Source organism: Phasianus colchicus, chromosome 1 (assembly GCF_987193195.1).
Source record: "Phasianus colchicus chromosome 1, bPhaCol1.hap1.1, whole genome shotgun sequence".
Lineage (NCBI taxonomy): Eukaryota > Metazoa > Chordata > Aves > Galliformes > Phasianidae > Phasianus > Phasianus colchicus.
In genome coordinates, this window is record NC_143436.1 from 68,586,887 (window position 1) to 68,609,528 (window position 22,642).

General features: G+C 47.8%; 2 protein-coding genes and 1 long non-coding RNA gene across 7 annotated transcripts in view; 1 reads left to right on the forward strand and 2 right to left on the reverse strand.

The window, feature by feature from the left end:
• RASSF8 (Ras association domain family member 8) overlaps positions 1-4,400 on the forward strand; it is a 78,828-nt gene extending 74,428 nt beyond the window's left edge. For both annotated transcript variants that reach the window (XM_031597168.2, XM_031597169.2), the window contains exon 6: positions 208-4,400. In XM_031597168.2, coding sequence (XP_031453028.1) covers positions 208-329 — 122 coding nt within the window. In that variant the 3' untranslated portion in view covers positions 330-4,400. The remainder of the gene's footprint in view (positions 1-207) is intronic.
• Positions 1,214-14,071, reverse strand: LOC116231420 (uncharacterized). 4 transcript variants are annotated; one of them, XR_016469313.1, is made up of 4 exons: positions 13,935-14,071; positions 13,216-13,389; positions 12,320-12,412; positions 1,214-1,290 (listed from the first exon to the last, which is right to left on the reverse strand). It is a non-coding gene; the product is annotated as an uncharacterized LOC116231420 (long non-coding RNA). The 4 variants fall into 4 exon arrangements; XR_016469314.1 differs by lacking the exon at positions 1,214-1,290 and adding an exon at positions 5,130-10,168; XR_004167456.2 differs by lacking the exon at positions 1,214-1,290 and adding an exon at positions 10,200-10,477.
• Positions 14,072-15,613: 1,542 nt separating this feature from the next.
• Positions 15,614-21,712, reverse strand: BHLHE41 (basic helix-loop-helix family member e41). The gene is made up of 5 exons (XM_031597171.2): positions 21,442-21,712; positions 21,235-21,298; positions 20,989-21,096; positions 20,804-20,915; positions 15,614-20,709 (listed from the first exon to the last, which is right to left on the reverse strand). The coding sequence occupies exons 1-5, from the start codon at positions 21,501-21,503 to the stop codon at positions 19,739-19,741; spliced, it is 1,317 nt and encodes a 438-aa protein (XP_031453031.2). The 5' UTR covers positions 21,504-21,712; the 3' UTR covers positions 15,614-19,738.
• Between the last annotated feature and the right edge of the window lie 930 nt (positions 21,713-22,642).

Sequence of the window (22,642 nt, forward strand, 5' to 3'; positions counted from 1 at the left end):
TGAGTAGCTCTGTGTTTTGAAATGAGTAGGGAGCGTGCACCTTAGTTCTCATCACTTCCAATTCAGGCATTTGAATTCTTTGTTGTATGTAGTGCTATTTTTTTATTCTAAGCTGCACTAACTTTGCCAGTAAGCAGGAAGAAGGGGAGGTGTTCTGTGACGTTACCTTTGATGATGACTTTTGTAACTGCCTTCTTTCTTGTGCAGAGCCGACATTTCAGTCGGGGTCATTGAAGCGCCCTGGATCATCGAGGCAGCTCCCCAGTAACCTTCGGATCCTGCAGAATCCCCTGTCGTCTGGTTTTAACCCGGAGGGCATTTATGTATGACACTATATACCTCTAGGAGAGGACCTAGCAAGGTACCCTGGACAAGATACACTTTTCTTTTGTTCCGCCAATGATCAATGGAAGAAGTTTGTTTTGTTTTGTTTGTTAAACCACCCTATTTTTTGTCTTCTTCCTCCAACACACTACTTGGAGCCATACCTTGTGCACTGAAGAGACAGAGGAACTGTCTCAATTCATAATTGGCAATGGTGAAGTTGCTGTCACACACCTAGAGCGCAAAACCAAATGGAGGTTTTTGCCACTTCAGAAGCATTTGGGAAAGTATACATTATTCCATGTATAGGCATAAATAAAAGACTGAGGGTGAAGGAAACCATGTATGCAATTGATTTGAGGTTTAATTTATTCCTTTTAATCAATGGACGTGTGAATGTTGACCTTTTATATTTTTTATTTTTTAACTTGTGAATAATCATGTATGGTTGTACATCAGTCTGACAAGGTGACTTTAATTTGCATGTACAGACATCCAGCATTTGATCAAGTGCAACAACTTTGAAATGCGGAGAGTTGTGTGCTGAACCTCTAAAATGGTTTCTCACCACTGACTTTGTTCATTTCTGTTGTGGGTCATATGTCATGTTCCATCTGTTGCTACCTTTTAAGATTTGAAAAGTGAGTTTGTGGGATTTACTTGCTGTTGAATCTGCCTTGAGAAAAGCACCTAGTGTTCAAAAGACTGAAGGAATTAAAACCTTAGCTTGGTAAGAATATTTCCAGCATACAATTGAGGATGCACTAGTTAGATGATATTTTATTATATAGAATGTATATTTGAAATATTTTGCCACATTGTATATGCCTTTTGAGAAAAGAGCAATGTAAGAAGTTGTCTTCATATATCTTACCAAAAGAGAGTAAGAGGCTTTCACTGTGTGTGATTTTGTACTTTATTTCTGCCAATAGCCATTACAGTGTTCTTGTTTTGCAGTAAATCATGCTGTTGGAGGAGAAAAAAAAACAAAACAACACAAATGAGCATCCTCTCCCAGCCTTCCAGAATTTATCCAGGTTTTGTGGAGGGAAGAAACCTGGCAGAGTCCCGTGAGGTCAATAGCAGAGCTTCTGCTGACTTGAGTGGAGCTCGGCCAATTTCATTCCAAGTCCCCCATGTAAAATGGTATACTTTAGCCCCTTAGAAAATGTACTGTTGCTCAGTCATTTGCAGAACATGAAGTATACAAACAGAAAATTAAAAGATCTAGTAGATTAAAAAAAAAAAAAGACAAAGAGATAACACTTTATCTTAATGTTACTCTAATGCAATCAAAGCGAGCTCTAGACAAAATGGCTTTTGTTCAGAAAAATACTACCAAGTAGCAAGTTGGGTGTGGCTCTTGAAATTGGATTGACAGCGTGCACAAGTCTGCAGAGTAAGTTATTGGCATCAGTGGGACAGCTGATATACGTTAGGAGGCTACAGCCTTCTGAGATGGAGAATGGATGGACCTTACCTAGTTGCATTTGGATTTCCTGTTCTAACAGCAGCTCAAACTATCATCCACACATTTGGGATGATGGTCACCATGATGTAAGAGGGTGTCACAGTGCTGTCACAATAGTATTTAATAGTTAGGACCCCAGAGCATAAAAACGAAGAGGAACCCCAGAGTTCAGTCAGTGGCAAAATGACAAAACTCCCAATAATACCTTTGGTAGGGTCAGGATTTTACCACTGGTAGGAAACTCCAAGCTTTTTAGCCATAGAATATTTTTAACTCCTAGCAGCCTCTTGTGTTGATTTACTGATGTGCAGATAAATGTTAATTTCAATTTTCTTTTTTTTTTTTCCTTCTTTTTTTTTTCTTTTTTAAGGAAAGGAGCTTCCTAGTCATACTGACAAACAGTGGCTTTGTCAGATATAGTAGAAGATGAAGGACTCTTGAGTGTTCAATGCATTTTTTATTTTCCACTTATTAATGGCATCATATATTCTAAAAATGCTGCTGTACTTAGACTAACAGCAACAGATAAGGCTGTGAATATATAAAGGACCTTTCCAAATGGACTCTGAATTTTTACTGTTTAAATTATCAGGTCTTCTTTTTTCCTTGTGAGTAAACTGGCAAATGAGATGTTCCTATCCAAGGAACCTTCGCAGTGCTCGCAATTTTACTGTTAGTTTATCACAATTCTGTGCTCATGTTTACTGTGCCCATAACTTTGTATTAAAAAGAGAATGTGTATATAGATATATATATATATATTAAAAAAAAAATGTAAAATATACATAGTTTCAGGACAATATCTGTCCAAGGTACTTGAGCATATATGCCTTACGTTCTGGGTTCAATTTACAGAAAAAAAAAAAAAAAAAAAAGGCCCTCTCCACTGAATATCTTGCATCTTCAGCACCTCCTCTTGACACTAGAGAACTGAGGCACTCAGCACCTTGCAAACTCTGGCCCAAATTATGCTGCACGGGGAGAAACGCAAGGAAAAGCCTGTTGCAATCTTAGCCTTGTACTGAGATAAGGTAGATGAGCATACCTACCCACTTAATATTTTTGTCAGACTTTAAGTGTCTGGTCCATCTCCCACAGATACAAGTTTGAGCTGAACTGAGCTCTTGGGGCATAAAAAAGAGGCCCTCTTTCTCTGTGAGGTTATTCCTGAGGTTAGAGGGAGGAGGAAAAGGATTGAAAGGAACTGGAAGAGCAGCTTTGGAGGGCTTGAGTTATGGTTTCCTAATAGAACCAAGGAAGGATTTTCCCATTTAAGTTAAAAAATAAAAAAATGGCATCTGCTGATTGCAGCAGCTGTTTGACTGAAGTGCCGGCCTAGAGCTGGCTCAGAAATAACCACTGCATCACCAAGGGGACCCTCCTTATCAGGGCTTTAGCATATGTCAGGGTGGTCTAGAAAACGTTTACATCTTCAGCCACTGCTGTGGCAAAGGAGAGGCTTTTGTGTCTGAACCTGCCATTTGTGAGACAGCGACAAATCTGCAGCTCCCTCCCTCCATACTCCTGTTGCTTATTGAATTTCAGCCAGGTTAAAGTTTTGTAGCATTTTCACCCTCTTTGTAAATAAACCAAGAAGAAGTGGCATGCCATCACATTAAATGTGAATTGAACAATGTATTACAGTTACAAAATTTCCTCACGTTACGGCGCTAAGAGTTTTGCTTGTGATCAATTACAGAACCTCACTCTTTTTTTAGAAATGTAGAAAAATTCATTTTCAGAAGTGTTTCAAACCTCCTCATGGGGCATTAGCAGAAAAGAAGTCACATGTGCTAATCAAGTGCCAGATTATGTACTGGCCAGCATAATTATTTTTGTTTGCATTAAATAGTTAAATACGCAAGCACTGTTTTCCAGTGCATGGGGAATTTATATGGAGAACTCCTGAAGTTTATTTACTTATATTAATGGAAATTAACTGTTATCTCTCCAATCCATGAGGATACAGTTTATTTTTGGTGGTGATGCTATGTTGTTGGGGGAATGGGGAGTGACTGACTGACAAGCCAATAGGGTAATGCCAAGGTAAACGTTCTGAATGCCCAAGCAACGGAGAAATGCAAATCCCACTTTGAAAAGTGAGCTAGGAACCTGCCTCCCATTATCCTTCGGTGGGACTTAGGTTCCCAAGTGCCTGAATTGCTTCTGAAAATGCTATGTTAGCTTTGTGATTACTTGTTTTTATTAACCCTAGCAAGCTGGAAGGAAGTTCTGTAGCAAGAGAACTACCACTAGCATTAGCAATATGCAAACTGCTTTCATTGTGAAGTAAGAGGGAAAAGATCTTTTAGTGAAGTAAGTCTCCTGGGGCAATAATTGCCTTCTTTTTAGCTGAAGAGTATATTTTAGTGAACTGGGATCATATGAGTATGAACAAAAAACAGATCTTGTAATTTTTAGCGAGTTATCTTGAAGCATATAAATTCCTGATGTGCATTAACTTGAGTGAATTGGGCCTTAATGATCCATGTAAATACCAAACCTGTATTCGGATATTTTCTCCAGAAAAGAGTCTTTAATGGTCTGTACTGTATCAAAATTAATAAGTGTCAAAGTGTTACTTTATATTACACTTTTTTTTTTTTTAATAGAACATTGAAACATGCATGTTTATTTGCTACAGTATTTTAATGTTTTGGATGAAGGCCATCAGTTGTATGGAGATGACAAAACAATCACTCTATTTATTCAGTATTGCTGCTTAAAGTTTTCAAAATAAAGCTTTCAATGCCAATATAGTGACTGACTGAAAGCTGTTCTAGCTTTCTTCAGCTGTTTTTTTTTTTTTTTTTTTTTGGTTGGTTGGTTGGTTTTGTTTTTCCTGTTTATAGAAAACTAAAGAAATGAAACTTGGCATATAAGCTGTTCTACCAGCAAGGAATTATTGCAATAATATTGTGGGATGGCTGGGAATATGTGTGCAGTATATACATAAATACATGCATGCAGTGAATGCCTTGAGTAAATGGACTGCTGAAGAATGTTCAAATCTTTTGCGGTGTTGCAAGCAACTTCCAGGTGCGACCAAATACTGTTTTAACTCTTCACACCAAGGTGCAATGCTTAGGAAAGACAGAACGAGTAGAGGTGGTCTTAAAGGATAAATTCAGAGTCCGTTGAACCAAATAGGGTTTAACCACAGGTATGTTTCTGAATTGGACCTGAAAGCATGTTCTGATAGAAGAGGCTTTTCTGTTACGGCAAGAATGCTTCATTTCAAGCATATTTGGTACCACTGAAAATGCAAGCAGTTCCAAGATGGATCAAGTATGTCCACTATATTTAGTAAAAAGGGTATCAAAATGCAGAGGACATGCATGCTCGTGTGAATACAGCCACCTGGTGAAACTACTCACTGGGAGCTCAGACTGGAAGATCTGAGTTGCTGAAGCTTTAACACTGAGAAGCAATGCCAACTAACTGTGAAAACACAAATGAGCATTTTCTTACTGCTCTGCTTCAATGCAAGATAAAAATCTGTACTATATGTAACTATATTTTGTCATTTAAAAAGCTTCTATTTTTGATTATTCTCATGAATGGTTGACAAAAGATATTGAATATGCTCCCATACAATAAATGCCCCTCTGAAACTTTGGGTCTTTACAGTTCATGGTTTGCTGGAATTGCGCTGTACCTCTTGCATACATCTTATCTACAGCTGAACTCTGTCCATCAAAGAACAAGATGATGTTCTATGTGTCTGGAGCTCAAATGCTTTCAGAAACGACCTTCTGTTGAGCATGACGGTGGCTGCTCCCAAATGATAGTTTACCTGGGTCAGGGGACACGTGCCTGGTCATTGTGGGGCCTCTACCAGAAAGCGTACACGTACAAATACAGCCAAGAAACTGAAGAAGTGATGGAGCTTGTTTTTACCTGAAGAACGGCCAATGAGATTCATATTCATCCCCAAATAACAGAAAGGATCAGCAACTCAGAGGAAATATAACTTTTAAAGCAGAGAGGCAGGAGTTGTTAGATGATGATCAGAGAGGGGAATTGGATATACAGAACCTTCAAAGAAAAATACACAAGGTGCATATGCTTCAGCAAGAGGAAATCAAGCTTTGAACAGAGCGCTGAAGGCTTGATTCAGGTTTAATTCCTGTGCTGAAGACAGCAGGGCACATGAACATCATTTGAGTTCATTGTTGTTGATCAGGGGAACTTGCTACAGCCAGGGAACAGTGATTTAAGCTATCCAAATACAGTCCTTAGTCTAATGCCTCAACAAATCTCTTTTCCTAAGCCAACTGAAGCTCAGTCTCATTAGATGTGAAGATAAATGAGCTAACAGTAGTAGTGCTGTCGATAGACAGATGAGGTCATGAGCTTCACTGAAGCCCTAGCTAGCTGCATTCATACTAGCGGGACCGTGTAAGTTTGTAAAGGACCTCTGCTCCTGAAAGATGCCATTTTCTGCTTCTGTGCAAGTCACCTAGCTGATCTTTGTGGTATCTAAGGCTTTCCAGTGTGCTCCAGTAGAGCCAGTGGCACAGCTAATGGTTCTGATCTTTTGCTTTGCCTTTAAAGAACAAAGTGGTGCTGCAGCACTAACTAGCTCAGTGTAGCTGGACCACTAATGAGTTGCAAAACCAAAGCAGATCAGTGGTCTGTTTTGTTTAGAAGCTATTCTGAGTTCTTCTGCCTGTCACACCCTTGTCAGCTAGGTGATATTTCTTTGTAGTCCCAATTTTTAATGATTGTTTCAGCGAAGTTCTCTAGTGTCTGAAGTAGGACACAGTAAGTGACCGTCCATTATTGTCTTTCTTGAGGATGATATATTTGCTAGCTTTGGTAATGTAGCTAGTGTCAATGAGTGAACACTGTCTAGATCAACGACTGTTTCATCATTAATTTTCTCCAGAAATATTGGATGGAGACAATCTCAGCTGGTCTGGTTTGTTCTGTTTACCAGATGGGTATGCTGTGTACTTTGTCCCCTTCTTTGCAATGAGTTCCCTATTCTTGTGCTGTCATGTCACCAAACTATGGCTTTGAGTTGTTAAGCGTAAGCTACTGTTTGGTGGGCAACTTAATAGAATCATAGAATGGCCTGTGTTGAAAAGGACCACAGCGATCATCTCGTTTCAGCCCCCCTGCTATGTGCAGCGTTGCCAACCAGCAGACCAGGCTGCCCAGAGCCACATCCAGCCTGGCCTTGAATGCCTCCAGGGATGGGGCATCTACAACCTCCTTGGGCAACCTGTTCCGATATGTCACCAAATCTGTGTGAAGAACTTCATCCTAATATCCAATCTAAACCTCCCCTGTCTCAATTTAAAGCCATTCCCCCTTGTCCTATCACTATCCACCCTCATAAACAGCCGTTCCCCCTCCTGTTTATATGCACCCTTCAAGAAGGCCACAATGAGGTCTCCCCAGAGCCTTCTCTTCTACAAGCTAACCACACCCAGTTCCCTCAACCTTTCTTCACAGGAGAGGTGCTCCAGCCCTCTGATCATCTTAGTGGTCCTTCTCTGGACTTGTTCCAAGAGCTCTGTGTCTTCCAGGGGGCTCCGAGCCTGGATGCAGTAGTCCAGATACTGCAGGGAACCTCTTTGTCATGTGCTAATGCAAGAAGAAACTTGATGCAAAGAGGTGATAAATTTACCTGAGCACCCTCTCCACTTGACTCATTGGCTCAGCCACTGATAGTGTCCACATGCCACTTCTGGTGTGTCTGTGTACCCCTGAGCAGGAAACTTCCTTGCTGTCCCGTAGGCAGTGCTGCTGTAGCCCTGCTGTTTCTCTCCCATGCACATGATTTGCTCTGCAGCGACTCCTGGCTAAAATAACCATCCTTTTTTGATTGTTTTATTTTCTAGAGATGCTTTTCAGATCTGAATCCCTGACTATGGAAGGGCTGCAGGAGTCTCTACAGGCTCTCGTGGAATGAGGGAGCATCATTAGAGTAATCCTTTTTATTCAGTCATCCAGCAGCTTAATGTGGTCTAACAGCTACACAGCTGAGGGATTCTCAACTGAAGGAGCTGCCAGCTGGATGTCAGTCTCTGGTATTTGCTTTGGTCCACATGAGTTAATTATGTATTACTTTGATTTCAGTTTCCATTCCTCTGAGTCATAGGTGTATTGAGGAAAAGGAAGGTCACAAAAAAAAACCAACCAACACGTGAAGTCCAGTCAATAGGACAGATTCCTGTGCAGTAACACACTAGAGAAGGGGATTTGGCCTGCAACAGATAGAGGCTATTTATGACACCTCTCTCATAATTTAATTACTTCATTAACTACATGCATGTTGGCTTGTTCCCCATGCTTTCATGGGGATGCTTTCATTTATACTGTTCCTCCAAAATACAGAATTGAAGCTATTGTTTCAGTTATGTTTTCCCTTTCTGTGCATATTTTTTTGCACATATTATTTTGTGTTCATTGTTTCAGCTATGTACTTTGCCTTGCTCTACCTCCTTGCAGCAGGAAAAAAAGGCAGTAAATAATTGGAGATATCCTGAGAAAACGCAATATAAAAGAACTAATACTTAATCCTGAACCAAGGTGGAAGGAACAAAAGTTTTCATAGAATCGTAGAATCCTTGAGTTGAGTAGAGACCTCTGAAGGCCATCTACTCCAACTTCCCTGCAATGAACAAGGACACTACAGCTAGATCAAGTTGTGCAGGGCCTTATCCAGCCTTGCCTTGAAAGTCTCCAGGCACAGGGCATCAACAGCAGAAATTTCTGTAATTTCTTTTTAATGAACACAAGTTTGAAAAAGATCTTCAGAGGAGCTCATGCTGGGCTTGAAAACCAACACAAATAACAACAACAACAAAAACCCCCACAAAAAAACCCCCACAAAAAAACCCCCACAAAAAAACCCTGTATCCAATGAATTGGATGAGTGCCAATATGTAGCTGCCTAGCTATTTTTAAAGGGAAGACTGCTGGTATAATAATAATTTTTAAAAAGGGGGGTGGGGGGAGAAGAGAGGAGTGATGGAAGATGTGCACCAATGAAAAAGTCTATAACTTGCTAATTTGCCCTTTTGTGACCTGTATGATGGAGGGTGAAGGAAACCATCCAGCTTTAGAGGCAGTGATGCAGTACCACTGGATACCATCAGCAGCTGTTGTTAAAATAAAATGCAGGCCAGCCTTTAAATGGGGAATAACTGGAATTTCTTAATAACACGTATAGTGATACGTGTCACAGCCTGCAATAATATATCCCTTGTACTAGATTCACCAAGCTCCTTTTGATCAAATGCTATGTGTGAGAAAAGATTATTTGACTTGCACAGTCAGAATTAACCTGAGGAGAACTTTGATCATTGAGATAGAACTGCCTTTCTGGAAAGCTGATGAAAAACCCAAGAGCACCAGCCATCTTTTAACTACACCACCACTGCTGTAATGTTGTCTTAACTGTTACCTTGACCTAAAAAATCTGCATCGTGGTTGCCACGAATATGACCTGGATTCTCCACTGTATGTAGCTTGTCTCATGATCAAAATGAGAGTGGATGAGACAGAGACACAGCTAAACGAGAAAGGTAAGGCTGTCTGTCCATTCGATGAATGTTGGCATGTAAGATTTCACTAGATGCCGGGCACTGGGTAATCTTGCCCCTTTGACTCAATCAAATCACTGCAATTACAACGAGGTCTACACGAGAGGGCAGCAGTACATGCCAACATGCCTGGAGCAGCAGATGCACAGCTAATTGGAAAGCAGATTGTCTAGGCATACAGCACATGAGAGAGAATCATGTAAATACACAACATCCCATCTTTATATGTGTTATTTCAGAAAGGATGCAGTGATGCTTACAAAGAGCTGTGTCCTTGTAGCAGCGAGTGTGGTTGAGGCACAACTGATGCAGTTCCCACAGTCTGTAAGGAGTGCTCAGGCCTGGTAGCTTTCTAAAACCTCTACTGCTGTGAGTTGAAACATTCTGCTGTGCCTGGTGTATTTCTCTGGGACTGAGTAGTTCTTGTTTTATTTTACAGCTCTGCCACAGATTTCCTGTGTGTGACCCTGGGTGAGCTAATATAATTCCTCTGGATTGGAGTCCCCCAGCTGTAAGCTTGAGATAATGCTGTTTCATCCCCTTTGACTTTGTCTATATATACTGCAAGCCCTGTGGGGAACCGTGCCTCATTTCCTATTTGTTTAGCAAATAGTACTTAGCCCTCTGTGGTCCAGATCTTGGCTGTGCCATCTAAATACTATTGCAATAAAGTATATCTTTTCACGGTACCAAGAGGATGACATAAAGTCACTCTGAGTTACCTTTAGTGTAAGTGTGAGCAGCATGCAGACCTATAGGGGAAGGTGGAGGTTTCTGAAGGTGAATTCTTGTTTAGCTTTAAACTGCTTTTTCTCTAAAGAGGAAAGATAAGTAAAATAAAGGAATAAAAACCCTCTTATTTCAACTTTAGTTCAACCACTTCTTTCAAAGTGATGCTATTATAAGAGGCAGCCTGAGTCTTTTCCCAAGTGCTATGGGGAGCGTGTTGTAGCTGATCAGTACAAACAATTGACTGAGCAGGCTGAATGTGCTCAGTGGTCCTAAGCGTTCCAATATTTCCACAGGTCTGCTGATGTCCTAACAACATGTGAGCACCTAGTAATCCGCTGTGAAAGGCTGCCATTTCATGGTTGTCTGTGGAAACCCTTTGGTATTATAGAGGCTGAAAAAAGAAAGTGCACAAGAGTTAAACTGCAGAAGAAGGCTGCCTTTCTGCAGCTGTTTTTTCTGACCCTGGAGACTTGTACAGAAGGAGCACCCCTTAGTGAGGCTGAGCACAAAGACTTTAATGCTCCTGCCCAGTTCTGAGATCAAATATCATTTTAAGGCATTGCCATTTACATAATGATTAGTGCAGCCACAGGCATTTGACAAAGCAGTGAGTAATGAGCTGATGGCATCTTATCTCAAGTCCTGCTCAATGAAGTTCTTACTGCTACCTTTGTCCACAGTTACCTGGGGAACTGTTCAGCTGAAAGCACCTGCTTCTGGGTGCTTCTGGCACCTGCTTTGGTAAGAAAAGTGGACTTAGCCCTTCCCAGGCATGCAATAAGACAGGACAACCACTTACTTTGGGTATTGTGAGCAAATGCAAAATCAAGCCCAGTAGCCTGAGAAGTGTGAGTACCTGGGGAAACTGCTTGTTTGACACTGTTGGAACACAGCCTAAAATTTTCAAGAAGCAAAATCTGTTGCATATGAACACACACATATCTGCATTTAGTCAGGGCTGTCAGTACTACTATTGCTTTTGTTAAACTGGAAAATGAAGGCCCAAGGGAGGTGAAGCACCTCCACAGAATGCTCATCATTTCTATGTACCTACTTCTGAATGTGAATCCTATACTAAAATGTCCACTCTGATCTCACAGAAAATGCAGAGTTGTCCAACAGCAGTTCACTCAGGTGGAGGGCCATCTGGCTTAGCATCCGGTCTCTAGCTCTTGAGCAAGACGTAAATGAGCAGAGGCAGCTCAATAGTAAGCAGTACTGTGGTCTGGAGTTACCAAAATATCCTACACAGAGGAAGCTGCTCCTAACCCTTCAATCAGAGGATTAATCTTGTCCCCTTAGCAAAAGATTTATCTGCTTTTCAAATTAACCAATGGAAGCACTTCAAAAGAAGTGACTTTTAATATCTCCGTTTGCAAGTGTTGGGCCAGTTCAATCAATAAAGCTACAATGATTTTACCTATGAGATCTAATTAGTTTGTTTTAAACTTGAAGCTTTATCCTGCAATATGAATGTTTTCATCCACCATTGATTTTAGCACACTGGTTTCAGTAATGCAGGAGGAGTTTGGTTCCTAGCAGGATTAAGCCAATTTAAGTTCATTGGCAGGGACTGCAAAGTGGGAAAGCTGGAATTAACAACAATAACAAGCTATTATATGATGAACTGTTAGGTTTGTTTTCTTGTAGTGCAGATTATCAAGACTCTAGTTACCTTCACCAGTTTCTCAGCTTCAAGAAGTAAAAATACTCTTAGAGCCTGACCTAAGAATAAGGGTAATCCTCCCGGCATTGTTCTGTCTCATTCTGACTATAGAAACACATACGTTCTCTGATGCACACAGACAGGTGCATGGCATTTCATGGCATCTGTGTCTGATTAAAGCCACAATGTGAAAATGTAACTGAAGGATATTAACAAAAGGAACTCAATCTGAACTATGCAATTTTGGGAATGGCTGCATCTGCAGATAAAATTTGAATCTATAACGATTTCTTCTTAAGGTAACCATATTTAGCTAACTGATATTATGCCAGCAAATATAAGTTGCCTATTTTGCTAGGAAAGCAACAAAACAAAAAAAAAGTGAACTTTGATTATAGCCAGATTTAGTTCCAGTGGCAGAAGGAATAACCAAGCATGGCATGTTTTGGTTTGAAGACACATCAGAATCTACAGTGGTTTGAAAACATGCATCAAACAAGTGGGCAATTCACAGTGATGCTTCTGCTGTAATTCATTATTGCATGGCTGAATTGCAGTTTCACCTACCTCCGTCTGGCTCAGCCAGAAGCTCATCTCACAACGCAGAAGTGCCTTCAAAAAAGCATTGTCTGTCATGTTGTGTGGACTCACAGGCAACATCTGTTAAAATGGAAGAGATCCCCTCTTTACAGGCTTGTACACATGCAAATGATGTGACTGTACCCACTAGGGAAAAAGCTAGGGTACCCTAAACTACAAGCATGCTGTTTCTGACCAGGCAGCTTTTTTTCCTGGAAAAGATACAGGTGATCTGAGAAACAAAAATAAGGGTCACGCAGTACCTTGTCACTGAGTTTGACAGACAACTCAGTTGCCTTCTGCCGCTTTGAATGTACGGCCCTACTAAACCCAAGGAAACCCGTGCTATTACAGTGTACTTTTAAAACAGTTATAGCAGACAGCACTCAGTGATTGCAGGAAACAGCTGGACTCTTGGAAGTGCCTTCTAGGCCTGGCAAGACACCGATGGCAGCACACATCCCAGAGATGGCTCCTGGGGCATGGCGGACAGATTGCTCTCGAAGGTCATTTGAAATAACTGTACTTACCCTGTCATTTACAGCACAGGAACTTGTGACCAGCTATTAGGCATTTTGTATAGCTGCTTCATGTTTTGCAGGCAGATGATAGATCTTCACTTACTAATTTCTCTGTTCTATAGAACAAGCTGCAGTCCCAAGTTTACACGGGTGTTTCTCTTTATGGATGGACTAGGAGCACCCACCAACACTGCCTGATGACAGCAACCTTTAAACCACGGTAACTCCTTCTCTCTCAGGTGCAAGGAGATGCTGAAGGCTGCTTTAGCTCTGATTCCTGCCCACAAGTATTCCCACACTCTTCATTTACCTTGGTGGCATTTCTAAGGAGCAGTTCTTGCCTATTCCACATATATTTTCTACCTTTTACATAGCCTGATAGTAACCAGGCTTTTCCTGTTGGCACGCACACACTATGGATGCCTCCTTCATGGACTTCACTCTGGGAACTGAATTCCTGAGCACAGTACATTGAGCTGTCAGACCCAGCAAGCTGTGTGTGCGTCAAAACCGGAGCACCTGTAAGATGCTGTCGTACTGGAAAACAAAAACAAAAACAAACATTCACGTTCTGTCCCCTTAACCACAGCAACTTCTCTCTATGACAACAGAGGGCACCACTCCTCACTCAAAAAGCTGCGGCAGGAAGAGGAGCAGCCTCGCACTGAGGTAAAAGTTCGCTAAGTAGAACTTTTCTCTCCGTCGGTGCTTCGGATCGGTGGTTTTCTCTCCCCCCAAGGAGGCTGAGCCCCGCGTCTCCCACTGCTCTGTCTCTCCTGTGGATCTCATTGCGGTCTGCACAGGGTCATTAAGCAGTCGCTTACTCTGCAATACTTTGAGATTAGGGTCTCAAAATGAGGCAAGAGGGCTGCAGAGTGCGTGCAGAGGCTCCTGTGCGTACCCATTTTTATCTGTTTGTTTACAGCGAGCTTGCAACGTAAAATGCATCAGAACGTGCAGCATAAAACGCAAAGCAGGGCTGGAATCCAGCTTCCTCCTCTCAGATGACCACGTTATCTCCTCACTCTTCCAGCCACAGCTTCCCCTGCCACCACAGTCAGTTTTGAAGCAAAGGAGCAAACCTATTTCGGTTTGTTGAGAAAGCACGGATTTGCTCTTTTCCCTCAGCGCAACGCTCCGACCGAGCGGTCAGCGCCAACGCGTCCCACGAGCACCGCCTCCTGAGGGAACGCGCCGCCCGTCGCCATGGCACCGCCGCGGCCCCGCCCCCCCGGCGCGCCTCCTCCCCCCCCCCCCCCACCTCCCTGCGGCGGCGCAGCACGTGCCGGGCAGCGTGCGCGCCGGTCAGGTGGGCGCGCGCGTGACGGCGGTCTGTGCCTCGCGCTGCGGCGAGCCGCCGGGCTGAGGCGGAATCTGCGCCCTGACGGGGCACGGACGCGGCGTTTCCTCCCGAGCCGTTGGCCTCGCCGCTGGAAGCCGGGATCCGGGCCTGCAGTCGTCTTGGCCACTGGAGCGGGGCCACGGCTAAGGGTTATTGCCCCCGAGCCAGCTCGGAGGGCCGTAACCCAGTCTTTACCTCAGTGCCGTGCCGAGGGCTGTGCAGATGAACGGCTGCTCCTGCGCAGGGACGCTTTGCAAGCAGCGCTGTGTGTAAGCAGAGCTCTGCGCTGCCTGCTGCCGGCAGTGGGGATGAAGCCTTGCGAACTGTGCCGGTGAAGCGCAGGGAGCATCGAGTCCGCTTCAGCGTCCGTCAGCCCGGTGCGCTCCGTAGCGCGGCTGGGGCTCGGAACGCACTCGGGGAGCCCTGTTCTGCTGAGTAAGAGGGTGCCGCATTTACACAGCCCTTTTCCTGAGGCTGTTCTTCAGAAATGGCTCAGTTGTGAGAGCGCCGTGACCGCAAGCCTTTCTGTTTTGGTATCCGGTTCTCCGGCTTTGGTCTGGATGGAGATGTATCACGCAGACCTGGCTCACCTCAGCATTGAGGGAGATGAGCAGGGGTGCGGCTTGGAGGCGCTTCCCTGGGCTGCAGTGACACAGACAGCAACGCCTGGCACATGCCTGTACTTGGGGATCTGCTGGTACCCCAGGATGGAGGGACCCAGCCCACAGAGCACTCAGATGGGATTTGTGCCAGTTAGTGTTGTGTCCTTTCTGCTAGATTGAGCACCTGACTGCGATAAACTCGGTGGGGAAGGGAACGTGGATGTGTTTCTATTGAGGAACAAATCCTCGTTTTCTTATTTGACCCCAGAAGATCTTGGCTGAGGTAAAAGATTGGTGAAAATCAGTGCACGTGCTTGTGGCCTGCACAAGGATCAAAAACGGACAGGGACACTGAGCTTTGGAAATACATAATAGGAAAGAAAACAACAACAGAAGGTCTCTACGGATGCTGGAGAAAGCTGTCCCCTGGCCCTGGGCCTTACAGAGCTGCCTGAAACCATGGTCCCAGCTTCCTGGGAAGCACAAGGCCATGGCCTGCCGCCCGTGCCATGCATGACCTGCCTCCTCCAGGCACTGCCAGGCAGGAGGAGGCATGCTGGTGCCCCAGGAGCAGGCAGCAACAGTGCTGCTGGGCATCCATGTGTTCAGGGAGGCAGAGAGAGCCATGCTGCTTGACCTGGGCCTGGGTGATGGAGGTAGTGGCGAGGTTTGTATTCAAAGGAGGTGGGCAAACCTGGAGACCTGTGACTACACAAGGGACCCAGAGACAAGTGGCAGCAACAGCTCACTCTGGCCTGGGTTTGTCTGCGACTTGCACAGCTGCTGCTAGCGGCAGGTGAACCACTGGTTTCTCTGAGCTGTTCTGCAGCATAGCCAGCAACAGTGAAGAGAGAGTCAGGCTTTCTTGAGTGAAGCTGGTTCTAAAAATTACAAGTTCTTTTACAGAGAAGAAATTAGGCATTTCTGTTTCTTGTTTTCTTTAAGGTCATATTTTAAGTACATTTCTGCAGCTAACAGGCAGGAAACTTCTCAAGTGAAGGCAAAGATCACATGACTTCAGGAGTTGATGTTCAAAGAGGAAAGGAAACACATTGTGAGACCCACAGACTATAAATTTGCCTGTGCCGAAACACTGCAGTGCACGCAGTCCCCAGGCTTGCTGAGTATTGAACACAGTCAGTCTGCCCCAACTAGCAGTAAAAATTAAACCAAGCTAACAAACAAAAAAGCCCCACAACTTAGACTGAGACCTACTTCAAAACCAATTACGCTCAAGAAACAGACTCACACTGACTTAATTGGTAGGTCAGGCCTTTCTTAAACAGAGTCAATAGTCAGTTTGAGTTCTGTAACTGTAATCTTTCCAAACATAAAACTTTCATTGCCTTAAGTGGGAGTTATATGATATTACCTTCTACTGCCTTAACAATCTTTATTTGGCACACTGTGGTAGAACCTTCCGTGCTGTCATAATGTACTGTTTTCTAACTTTATTGCTTAAGAAAATACATTTACTCCTTTATGTTGTGTCTCGTGGTTTATGAGAAATACAGTATCTATCCCAGCATATGCCATACATACACCACCCAGTCCTGCACTGCTAGCACCCGGGAAGCACAGGTAAGAGTTGCACCACGTATTATAGAGTTACAGAATGTAGGTAGGAATGACCAGCACTGATATTTGCATGCAGTTGAATATATACGTAAGCCTGCCAGGCTGTTGTATGTTGTTTATATGTATCTATTTAACTGTGAGAAAATGTAAAACATAGTTTGGCTTGGGCTCCAAAGGGATCTGAGGAAGCCTGGAGTTGAATGAAAACCTGAAGAGCTGACTCTTTGGATCCCTCCTGGCATTTGCCTCTTGCCTCCAGCAGCAGTGGGTTATCATCTCCAATTACAAGCCTCTTTTAAATCTGTTTGCTTTTGTTAGGCATTGGTATTATCTGAACACACATGTTTTGCCTTTATGTTTTATGTAATAAATTAATAGACTCCATTAATGCCGTAACTCGTCATGAAATCATTTGGCACGCTTGATTCAAGGGCTAATAAAAATAAGCCATCCTGCTATTGTACACGGTAAACACTGAAATTGGTAAAACATCATAAGGATCTTGGTTTATAGCCCAACAAAATCTAAGCTGATCCGTATTCCCAAAAGCTGGAAAGTGATGAAGCCACAGAACCTGGTCCTCACTCAGGTTTCACACCACCCAAGCTGTGTAGGAGGGGTAGCGATGGGCTTTTTTCAGAAGCCTTCACGGTTCTGCCATTTCTGGGCATGTCATAAATTGACAGGAAGGGCTTCACGTACAGTAAGGCCCATTCCCTACCTGGCCAGATGGTACATGAGCACGGTCAGCCCAATGTAGCTGTTTAGGTATGCAGGTCAAAGCAAAGTAGCTGGTGAGCTGCAGAGCAGAAGGGCTGCATCCAGCTCCCTTTCATCCCTGTGACAGCCCCATGCACGTGCAACAGCATCCATGGCCAGTGGCAGTTTTTAATATTGCCTTCGATACACTTTGCTTTCAGCCCACAGTAACTGATCTTGACAGGCAAGGGCTGTGAAGTAGCAGCCCTGAGACTGAATGGGAAAAATCACAGATTGGGATCTTTCTATGGTATCTTTTTCTAGCTGAAATTAATGTTACTATAGAATACAAAGAGACACACACCTACTTCTTAACAATCGTGTTTAAACAGTTTAAGAGAAGAACTTATTTTTCATCCGATTTATACATCCTCTTGTATCTCAAAGGACCGCTGGAGTCAGCACGAGTCCCAGACTTTGCCGTGATGTCTATGCTCCAGCTTCATTCTGTCGGTGCAGCCGAGTACAGGGCACTGGTGCTGAGGAACCAGAAGAGGGAGCAAGAAGCACTCTCTATTTCTCTCTTACATAAACGCAGGCTACTGTTGGAGGGCTTCCTTAATTTTATTTCCCTGGAACAGGAAGAAAAGGTGATGAACGGCTCAGATATTAAACCTACGGAGGTCTTTAGGGTGGTGTATTTCCATGCTGTGCATGATCTGCCTGCTCCCACTACTCTGCTCCCACTGTCCCAGAGGTTCAGCTCCCCTAGCTGATTTCCAGACTGGGACATCTATCGTTCCTCTGGAGTTCAGGTATTCATGGAACTGACCGTCACGTCGACCATCACGTTTGCTCATAGTGAACAAAGACAGCATACACACAGCAGCACAAACGCAAAGGATTCAGTTTAAAAGACAAAATTAGTATTTTGCGGGAAGAAGAGGGAAAAGGTCAGCATCAGGAAGAAGCACATCTGTTCCATGTGCACTTTACGCACTGCTTTGTGGAACACGCACCTCTTACATTGGAGATGGCCAAAGTGACTTAAAGGAAACAGAGCACATTGAAACCCAGCTTCAAAACGTAACGAGGCGCGCAGCGATCGCCGTCAGCTGCAGCATCACAGCGTGGGACGCTCCCTGCACCTATTGTTATTACCTATTATCGTAAGGTTCTTAATTAGTAGACAACCCCGTTTTGCGTATTAAAGTTTTTATTCCTTAGTAAGAATTTTTTTTAATCACAAAATAGTGTGGAAATATTTAGATAATAGAATTCACGGAGTGCTGGAAAATACGGAATATAAAGATCGGTCTCTAATATATCACATACTAATCTGTTCTAAACCAGCTGGTTTCTTGCAGACAGGATTTATTTTCTTTTAATAATTTAAGACAGCGTAAGCTTGTATCAAGCGTAAGCATCGTAACAAAAGTGCAACTTTTTCAGCAAATCCTCCCAAAAGATATTTAACTCAAAATATCATTAACACGTATTTTCTCCCTACAAAAATAGCATGTCAGACATCATTAATTGGATGTATTAACAACTATGTACATACAGCCACTCGGTAGGCCGCTAAGGTCTGGAACGTTGTTTAAACACAGCGTTTGAGGCGAACAGCAGCAACAGCAGCAGCAATGCACCGAAGCGCCGGGCCGAGCCGGGTACGCGCTCGCGCCGAGTCAGACTGTTGTGTCTCACCTCTTACATAACATTCAAGTGAGATTTCTCACAGTGCTACCTTGGCAACAAACTAAAAATATCCAGGCAAGGTCTCGGTTTAAGCCTTATTATAAAAGCTTTATCTGTGTGATTATCTGGCGTCTGGTTTGGCTCCAGAAAGGGAAATCGCGGTGCTCGGGAGTGGGATGAGGGGAGAGCCCGGCCGGGAAAGTTGCCCCAAAGGTCTCGGCGTCCGATTGCAAAGCGGGGGGTTTTTCCTCCGGTTTGTGTCAGTCAGAACTTACGCTCAAACGAGCTCGAGCTGACGAGCCGCTCTCCGCTTTCTTAGGGAGGGGAGGGGAGGGAGAGAGAGAGGGGTTTTCTTTCCGTAGTTCAGTGCAGAAACATTCATTTTATACAGCACGGTTCGGGGGGAAATCTCTGGGGAACATACTGAATTAAATAAAGACGGGTGAGCACAGACGCACTCGCCGCAGCTGTATACCTCAGCCGAAAACAGAACAGCCGAACGCGGGGTTACATAACGGCACTGCCCTCCTTCCCCGCACGCCCGAAGCCGGCGGCGCCCCGGGGTGCCCAAGGCACTGCGGCCGCCCATAAAGTGCTGGCACAGGTGCGGGGCTCCGCCGCCCCTCCGCCCCAACCTGAGCCCGCCCGGCGCGGTGCGAGCATCTCGGCGGGACTCAGGGACACTACAAACCCATCACAATAAGGTGCGACATTTAAGTTACCTTAGAGAGAGAGAGAGAAAAAAAAAAAAAAAAAAAGTATCCTTACTATTTCTCTTCCTTTTCTTCTTCTTTTTCTTTCTTTTTTTTTTTTTTTTTTTTTTTCCTTAACATACGTATGCACTTATAAAGCCAAACATTAAAAAAATACTGAGTAGCAAATTTCGTCCGGGACGGTCCTCTGTAGGGCAGCGGCGCGGGGGGTTCCGCGGGCCCCTCCGGCACCGCCTCCCGCCCGCCCTCCGCGCTCACGGCCCTTCGGTGCCGGGCTCCTCGGCGGCCGCGGGCTCCGCTTCCTCGCCGGGCTCGGCGGCGGGCACCGCAGCGGCGGCGAAGGGGGGCGGCAGGTGGGGCGCCGGGGACAGCCCGACCGCCTTTTCGGCGGGGCCGAGCACGGACGACAGGCAGGGGAAGGAGGCGGCGGCCGCGGCGGCCGCGGCGGCGGCGGCGGCCGCCTGCGCCGGGATGCCGGGGTAGAGCAGCGGGATGGGGGCGGCGGGGTAGAGGTACTTCTCCAGGCCGCCCTTATCCAGGAAGGGCTGCACGTAGGCGGCGGCGGCCGAGGGGGAGATGAAGTAGAAGGGCAGGCAGAAGGGAGCCGCCGGCTGTCCGAAGGGCGCCGCGCCGCCGCCCGCGCCCAGCGCCATCAGCGAGCTCAGCAGCGCGGCGTCGGCGCCGCGGGCAGCGCCGGGCAGGGCGGCGCCGGGCGGGGGGCTGCCGCCCCGCTCCAGCCTCGGCCGCTTGGGCGCGGGCGGCGCCTCGTCCCCCGCCGGCTCTTGCTTGACGGGCAGCGCGGGGAGCGGCCCGACCGGCCCCGCGCCGCGCTCCGGCCGCGCCTCGGCCTCTCCGCCGTAGCCGCTGTCCGTGTCCGTGTCGGTCTCGGCGCCCGGCTCGGCGGCGTGAGTCCGCTGGATGACGGGCACGCAGTGCGCCTGGCCCTCCGGCTTGCGGGCCGGCGCGCGGAGGGGGGCGGGCGGGGAGGAAGAGGAGGAGGGTCCCTTGGCGAGCGGGCCCGGCGGCGGCGAGAGGAGCCGCGGGCCGGGCAGGAACTGCGAGGAGACGGCGTGCAGGTGGCCGAGGAGCTGGGCGCAGCGCTGCTCGCGGGGGGTCCAGCTCTCGGAGCGGGACAGGAACTGCAGCACCTCCTTAGCGCACGTCTGAAAGCCCGAGTGGAAAGCGTCCAGGTCGGCCTGCACCGGAGACTTGACGGAGCGCTCCCCTGCGGGAAAGCCCCCCGGGGGGGGGGACAGCGTTCGCCCGCCGCCGCCGCGCGCTGCCCCGCTCTGCCCGCGCCCGCCCCCGGGCCCGCGTACCGCTCTGCAGCGCGACGATCTTCTGGTGCTGCTGCTCCGTCAGCGCCGTCAGCGCCTTCAGGTGCTTCAGCGTCAGCTCCAGCACCACCGCCTTCTCCAGGTGCCCCAGCGTCTGCAAGGCAGGCGGCGGGCGCTCGGCCTCCTCCCGGCTGCACCACCGGGAGCCGAGGCCCCCCCGGGCTTACCGTCAGCTTGAGGTGCTCGGGCAGCAGGTCCTTCAGCTGCGCGATGCACTCGTTGATCCTGTCCCGCCGCTTCTTTTCGATCAGCCGGTGCGGCAGTTTGTACGTCTCCTGGCACGGAGGCGCCCGGCGTCACGCACAGCCCCGGGGCCCCGCACACCCCGCATCGCACCGCACCGCAGCGCGCCGCGCCGCGCCGCGCCGGGGAAGTTCGGAGCGCGGTGCCGGAGCGCCGCAGCCCGCCCTTACCTTGCTCTCGTCCCGCTTCACGCCGCGCTTGGGCTTGCACATGTAGAGCGCCGGGTACTCCAGCCTGCGGAGACGCGGAGCTGCAGCCCGGCCCGGAGCTCGGCCCGGCGCCCCCCGAACGGGCAGCGGAGCGGCGGAGCCGCCTCCCGCAGCGCTCTGCAGCGCTCCGCTCGGGAGAGCGGAGCGGGGCGCGGCGGGGACGCTTACCCTATGAAATCGCGGTGCTCCAGCAGCTGCCGCTCGGGCAGGCGGGAGATGCCCTCGTCCATGGCAGGCGGCGGGCGGCGTTCCCTCGCTGCGCTGGCCGGGATCCGCGGGATGCTGCGAGCGGGCTTCGGGGATCCGCGGGCGGAGCTGCGCACATGCAGCCTCCGGCCCCCTCTCCCGTGCAGTGGCGAAAGCGTGCGGCGGCTCGGCCCCCTCGCCCCCGCCGCTCCCCCTGCCCGCCTCGCTCCCGCGCACCCGCCCGCAGCACCGCCGCGCCTTGCACCCGCCGCGCCGCGCAGAGCTGCCCGCGGGGCACGCGCGCCGCCGGCCCGCCCCGCACCCGGCTCACGTGCGGCGCGCGCCGGGAGGCAGGGGGCGGGGCGGGGGGCGGGGCCTGCGGGGAGCCCTCGGCGGGCGGCGGGGCGGGGGGGTCCCCGGGCAGCCCTGCCAGAGAGCGGCGTTCCCGTGCGGCTGCCGGCGCTGCCGCCGCTGTTGGATTTTAGCGGTGTGGGTTTTTGTTTTTTTTTCGCTTTTATTCGCTTAATGTTTGCTTTGATTTTTTTTTTCTTCCTATTTTCTATTTCTTGTTTTTTTTTCTTCCTATATCTATCTTTTAACATTTTTCTTTATTTTTATTTTTAAATTGACTTCGATCTCTACGTCCTTTAATCTCCACTCTTATTTCCACTCTATGGGGCCGACCCCCGTCCCCGTAAGGCACAGCTGCTCCTCTCTGGCGAAGTGGGTGGGGAGGAAACCTCCGCCTCCCCCTGCCGGACGCTGCACGTCCCCGCACGTCCCCCCCTGTCCCCTCGACCCCCCCGTTCACAGCCGCCGCAGGTGCCGCCGCGTGTGGTTGCACCCCGCACGCAGCCCCGCACGTGCACGCAGCGCCGGCTCCGGGCGTCCGCCCCCCGCGGCTGCACCGCAGCTCTCTCCCCCTCCCCGCCCGGAGCGGCACAGGGCCGGCAACGTGCTCCTCTCTGGCCGGCCTGGGCTCTGCCCCGCAGCAGCCCCCAGGGAGGCGGGAGACGGGACCCGCTCCGAGGGGAGCCGGGCGGGCAGCGGCTGATTGCAGGAGACGGCGCTGCCGTGCGCGGGGTGTGAGCGGCGGGCCGGGGAGGTTGGAGAGTCTCCCGCTGCCGGGCAGGGTGCGGGTGGCACCGCGGGCACCTTCAGCCCCGTTAACCCGGTGACATTT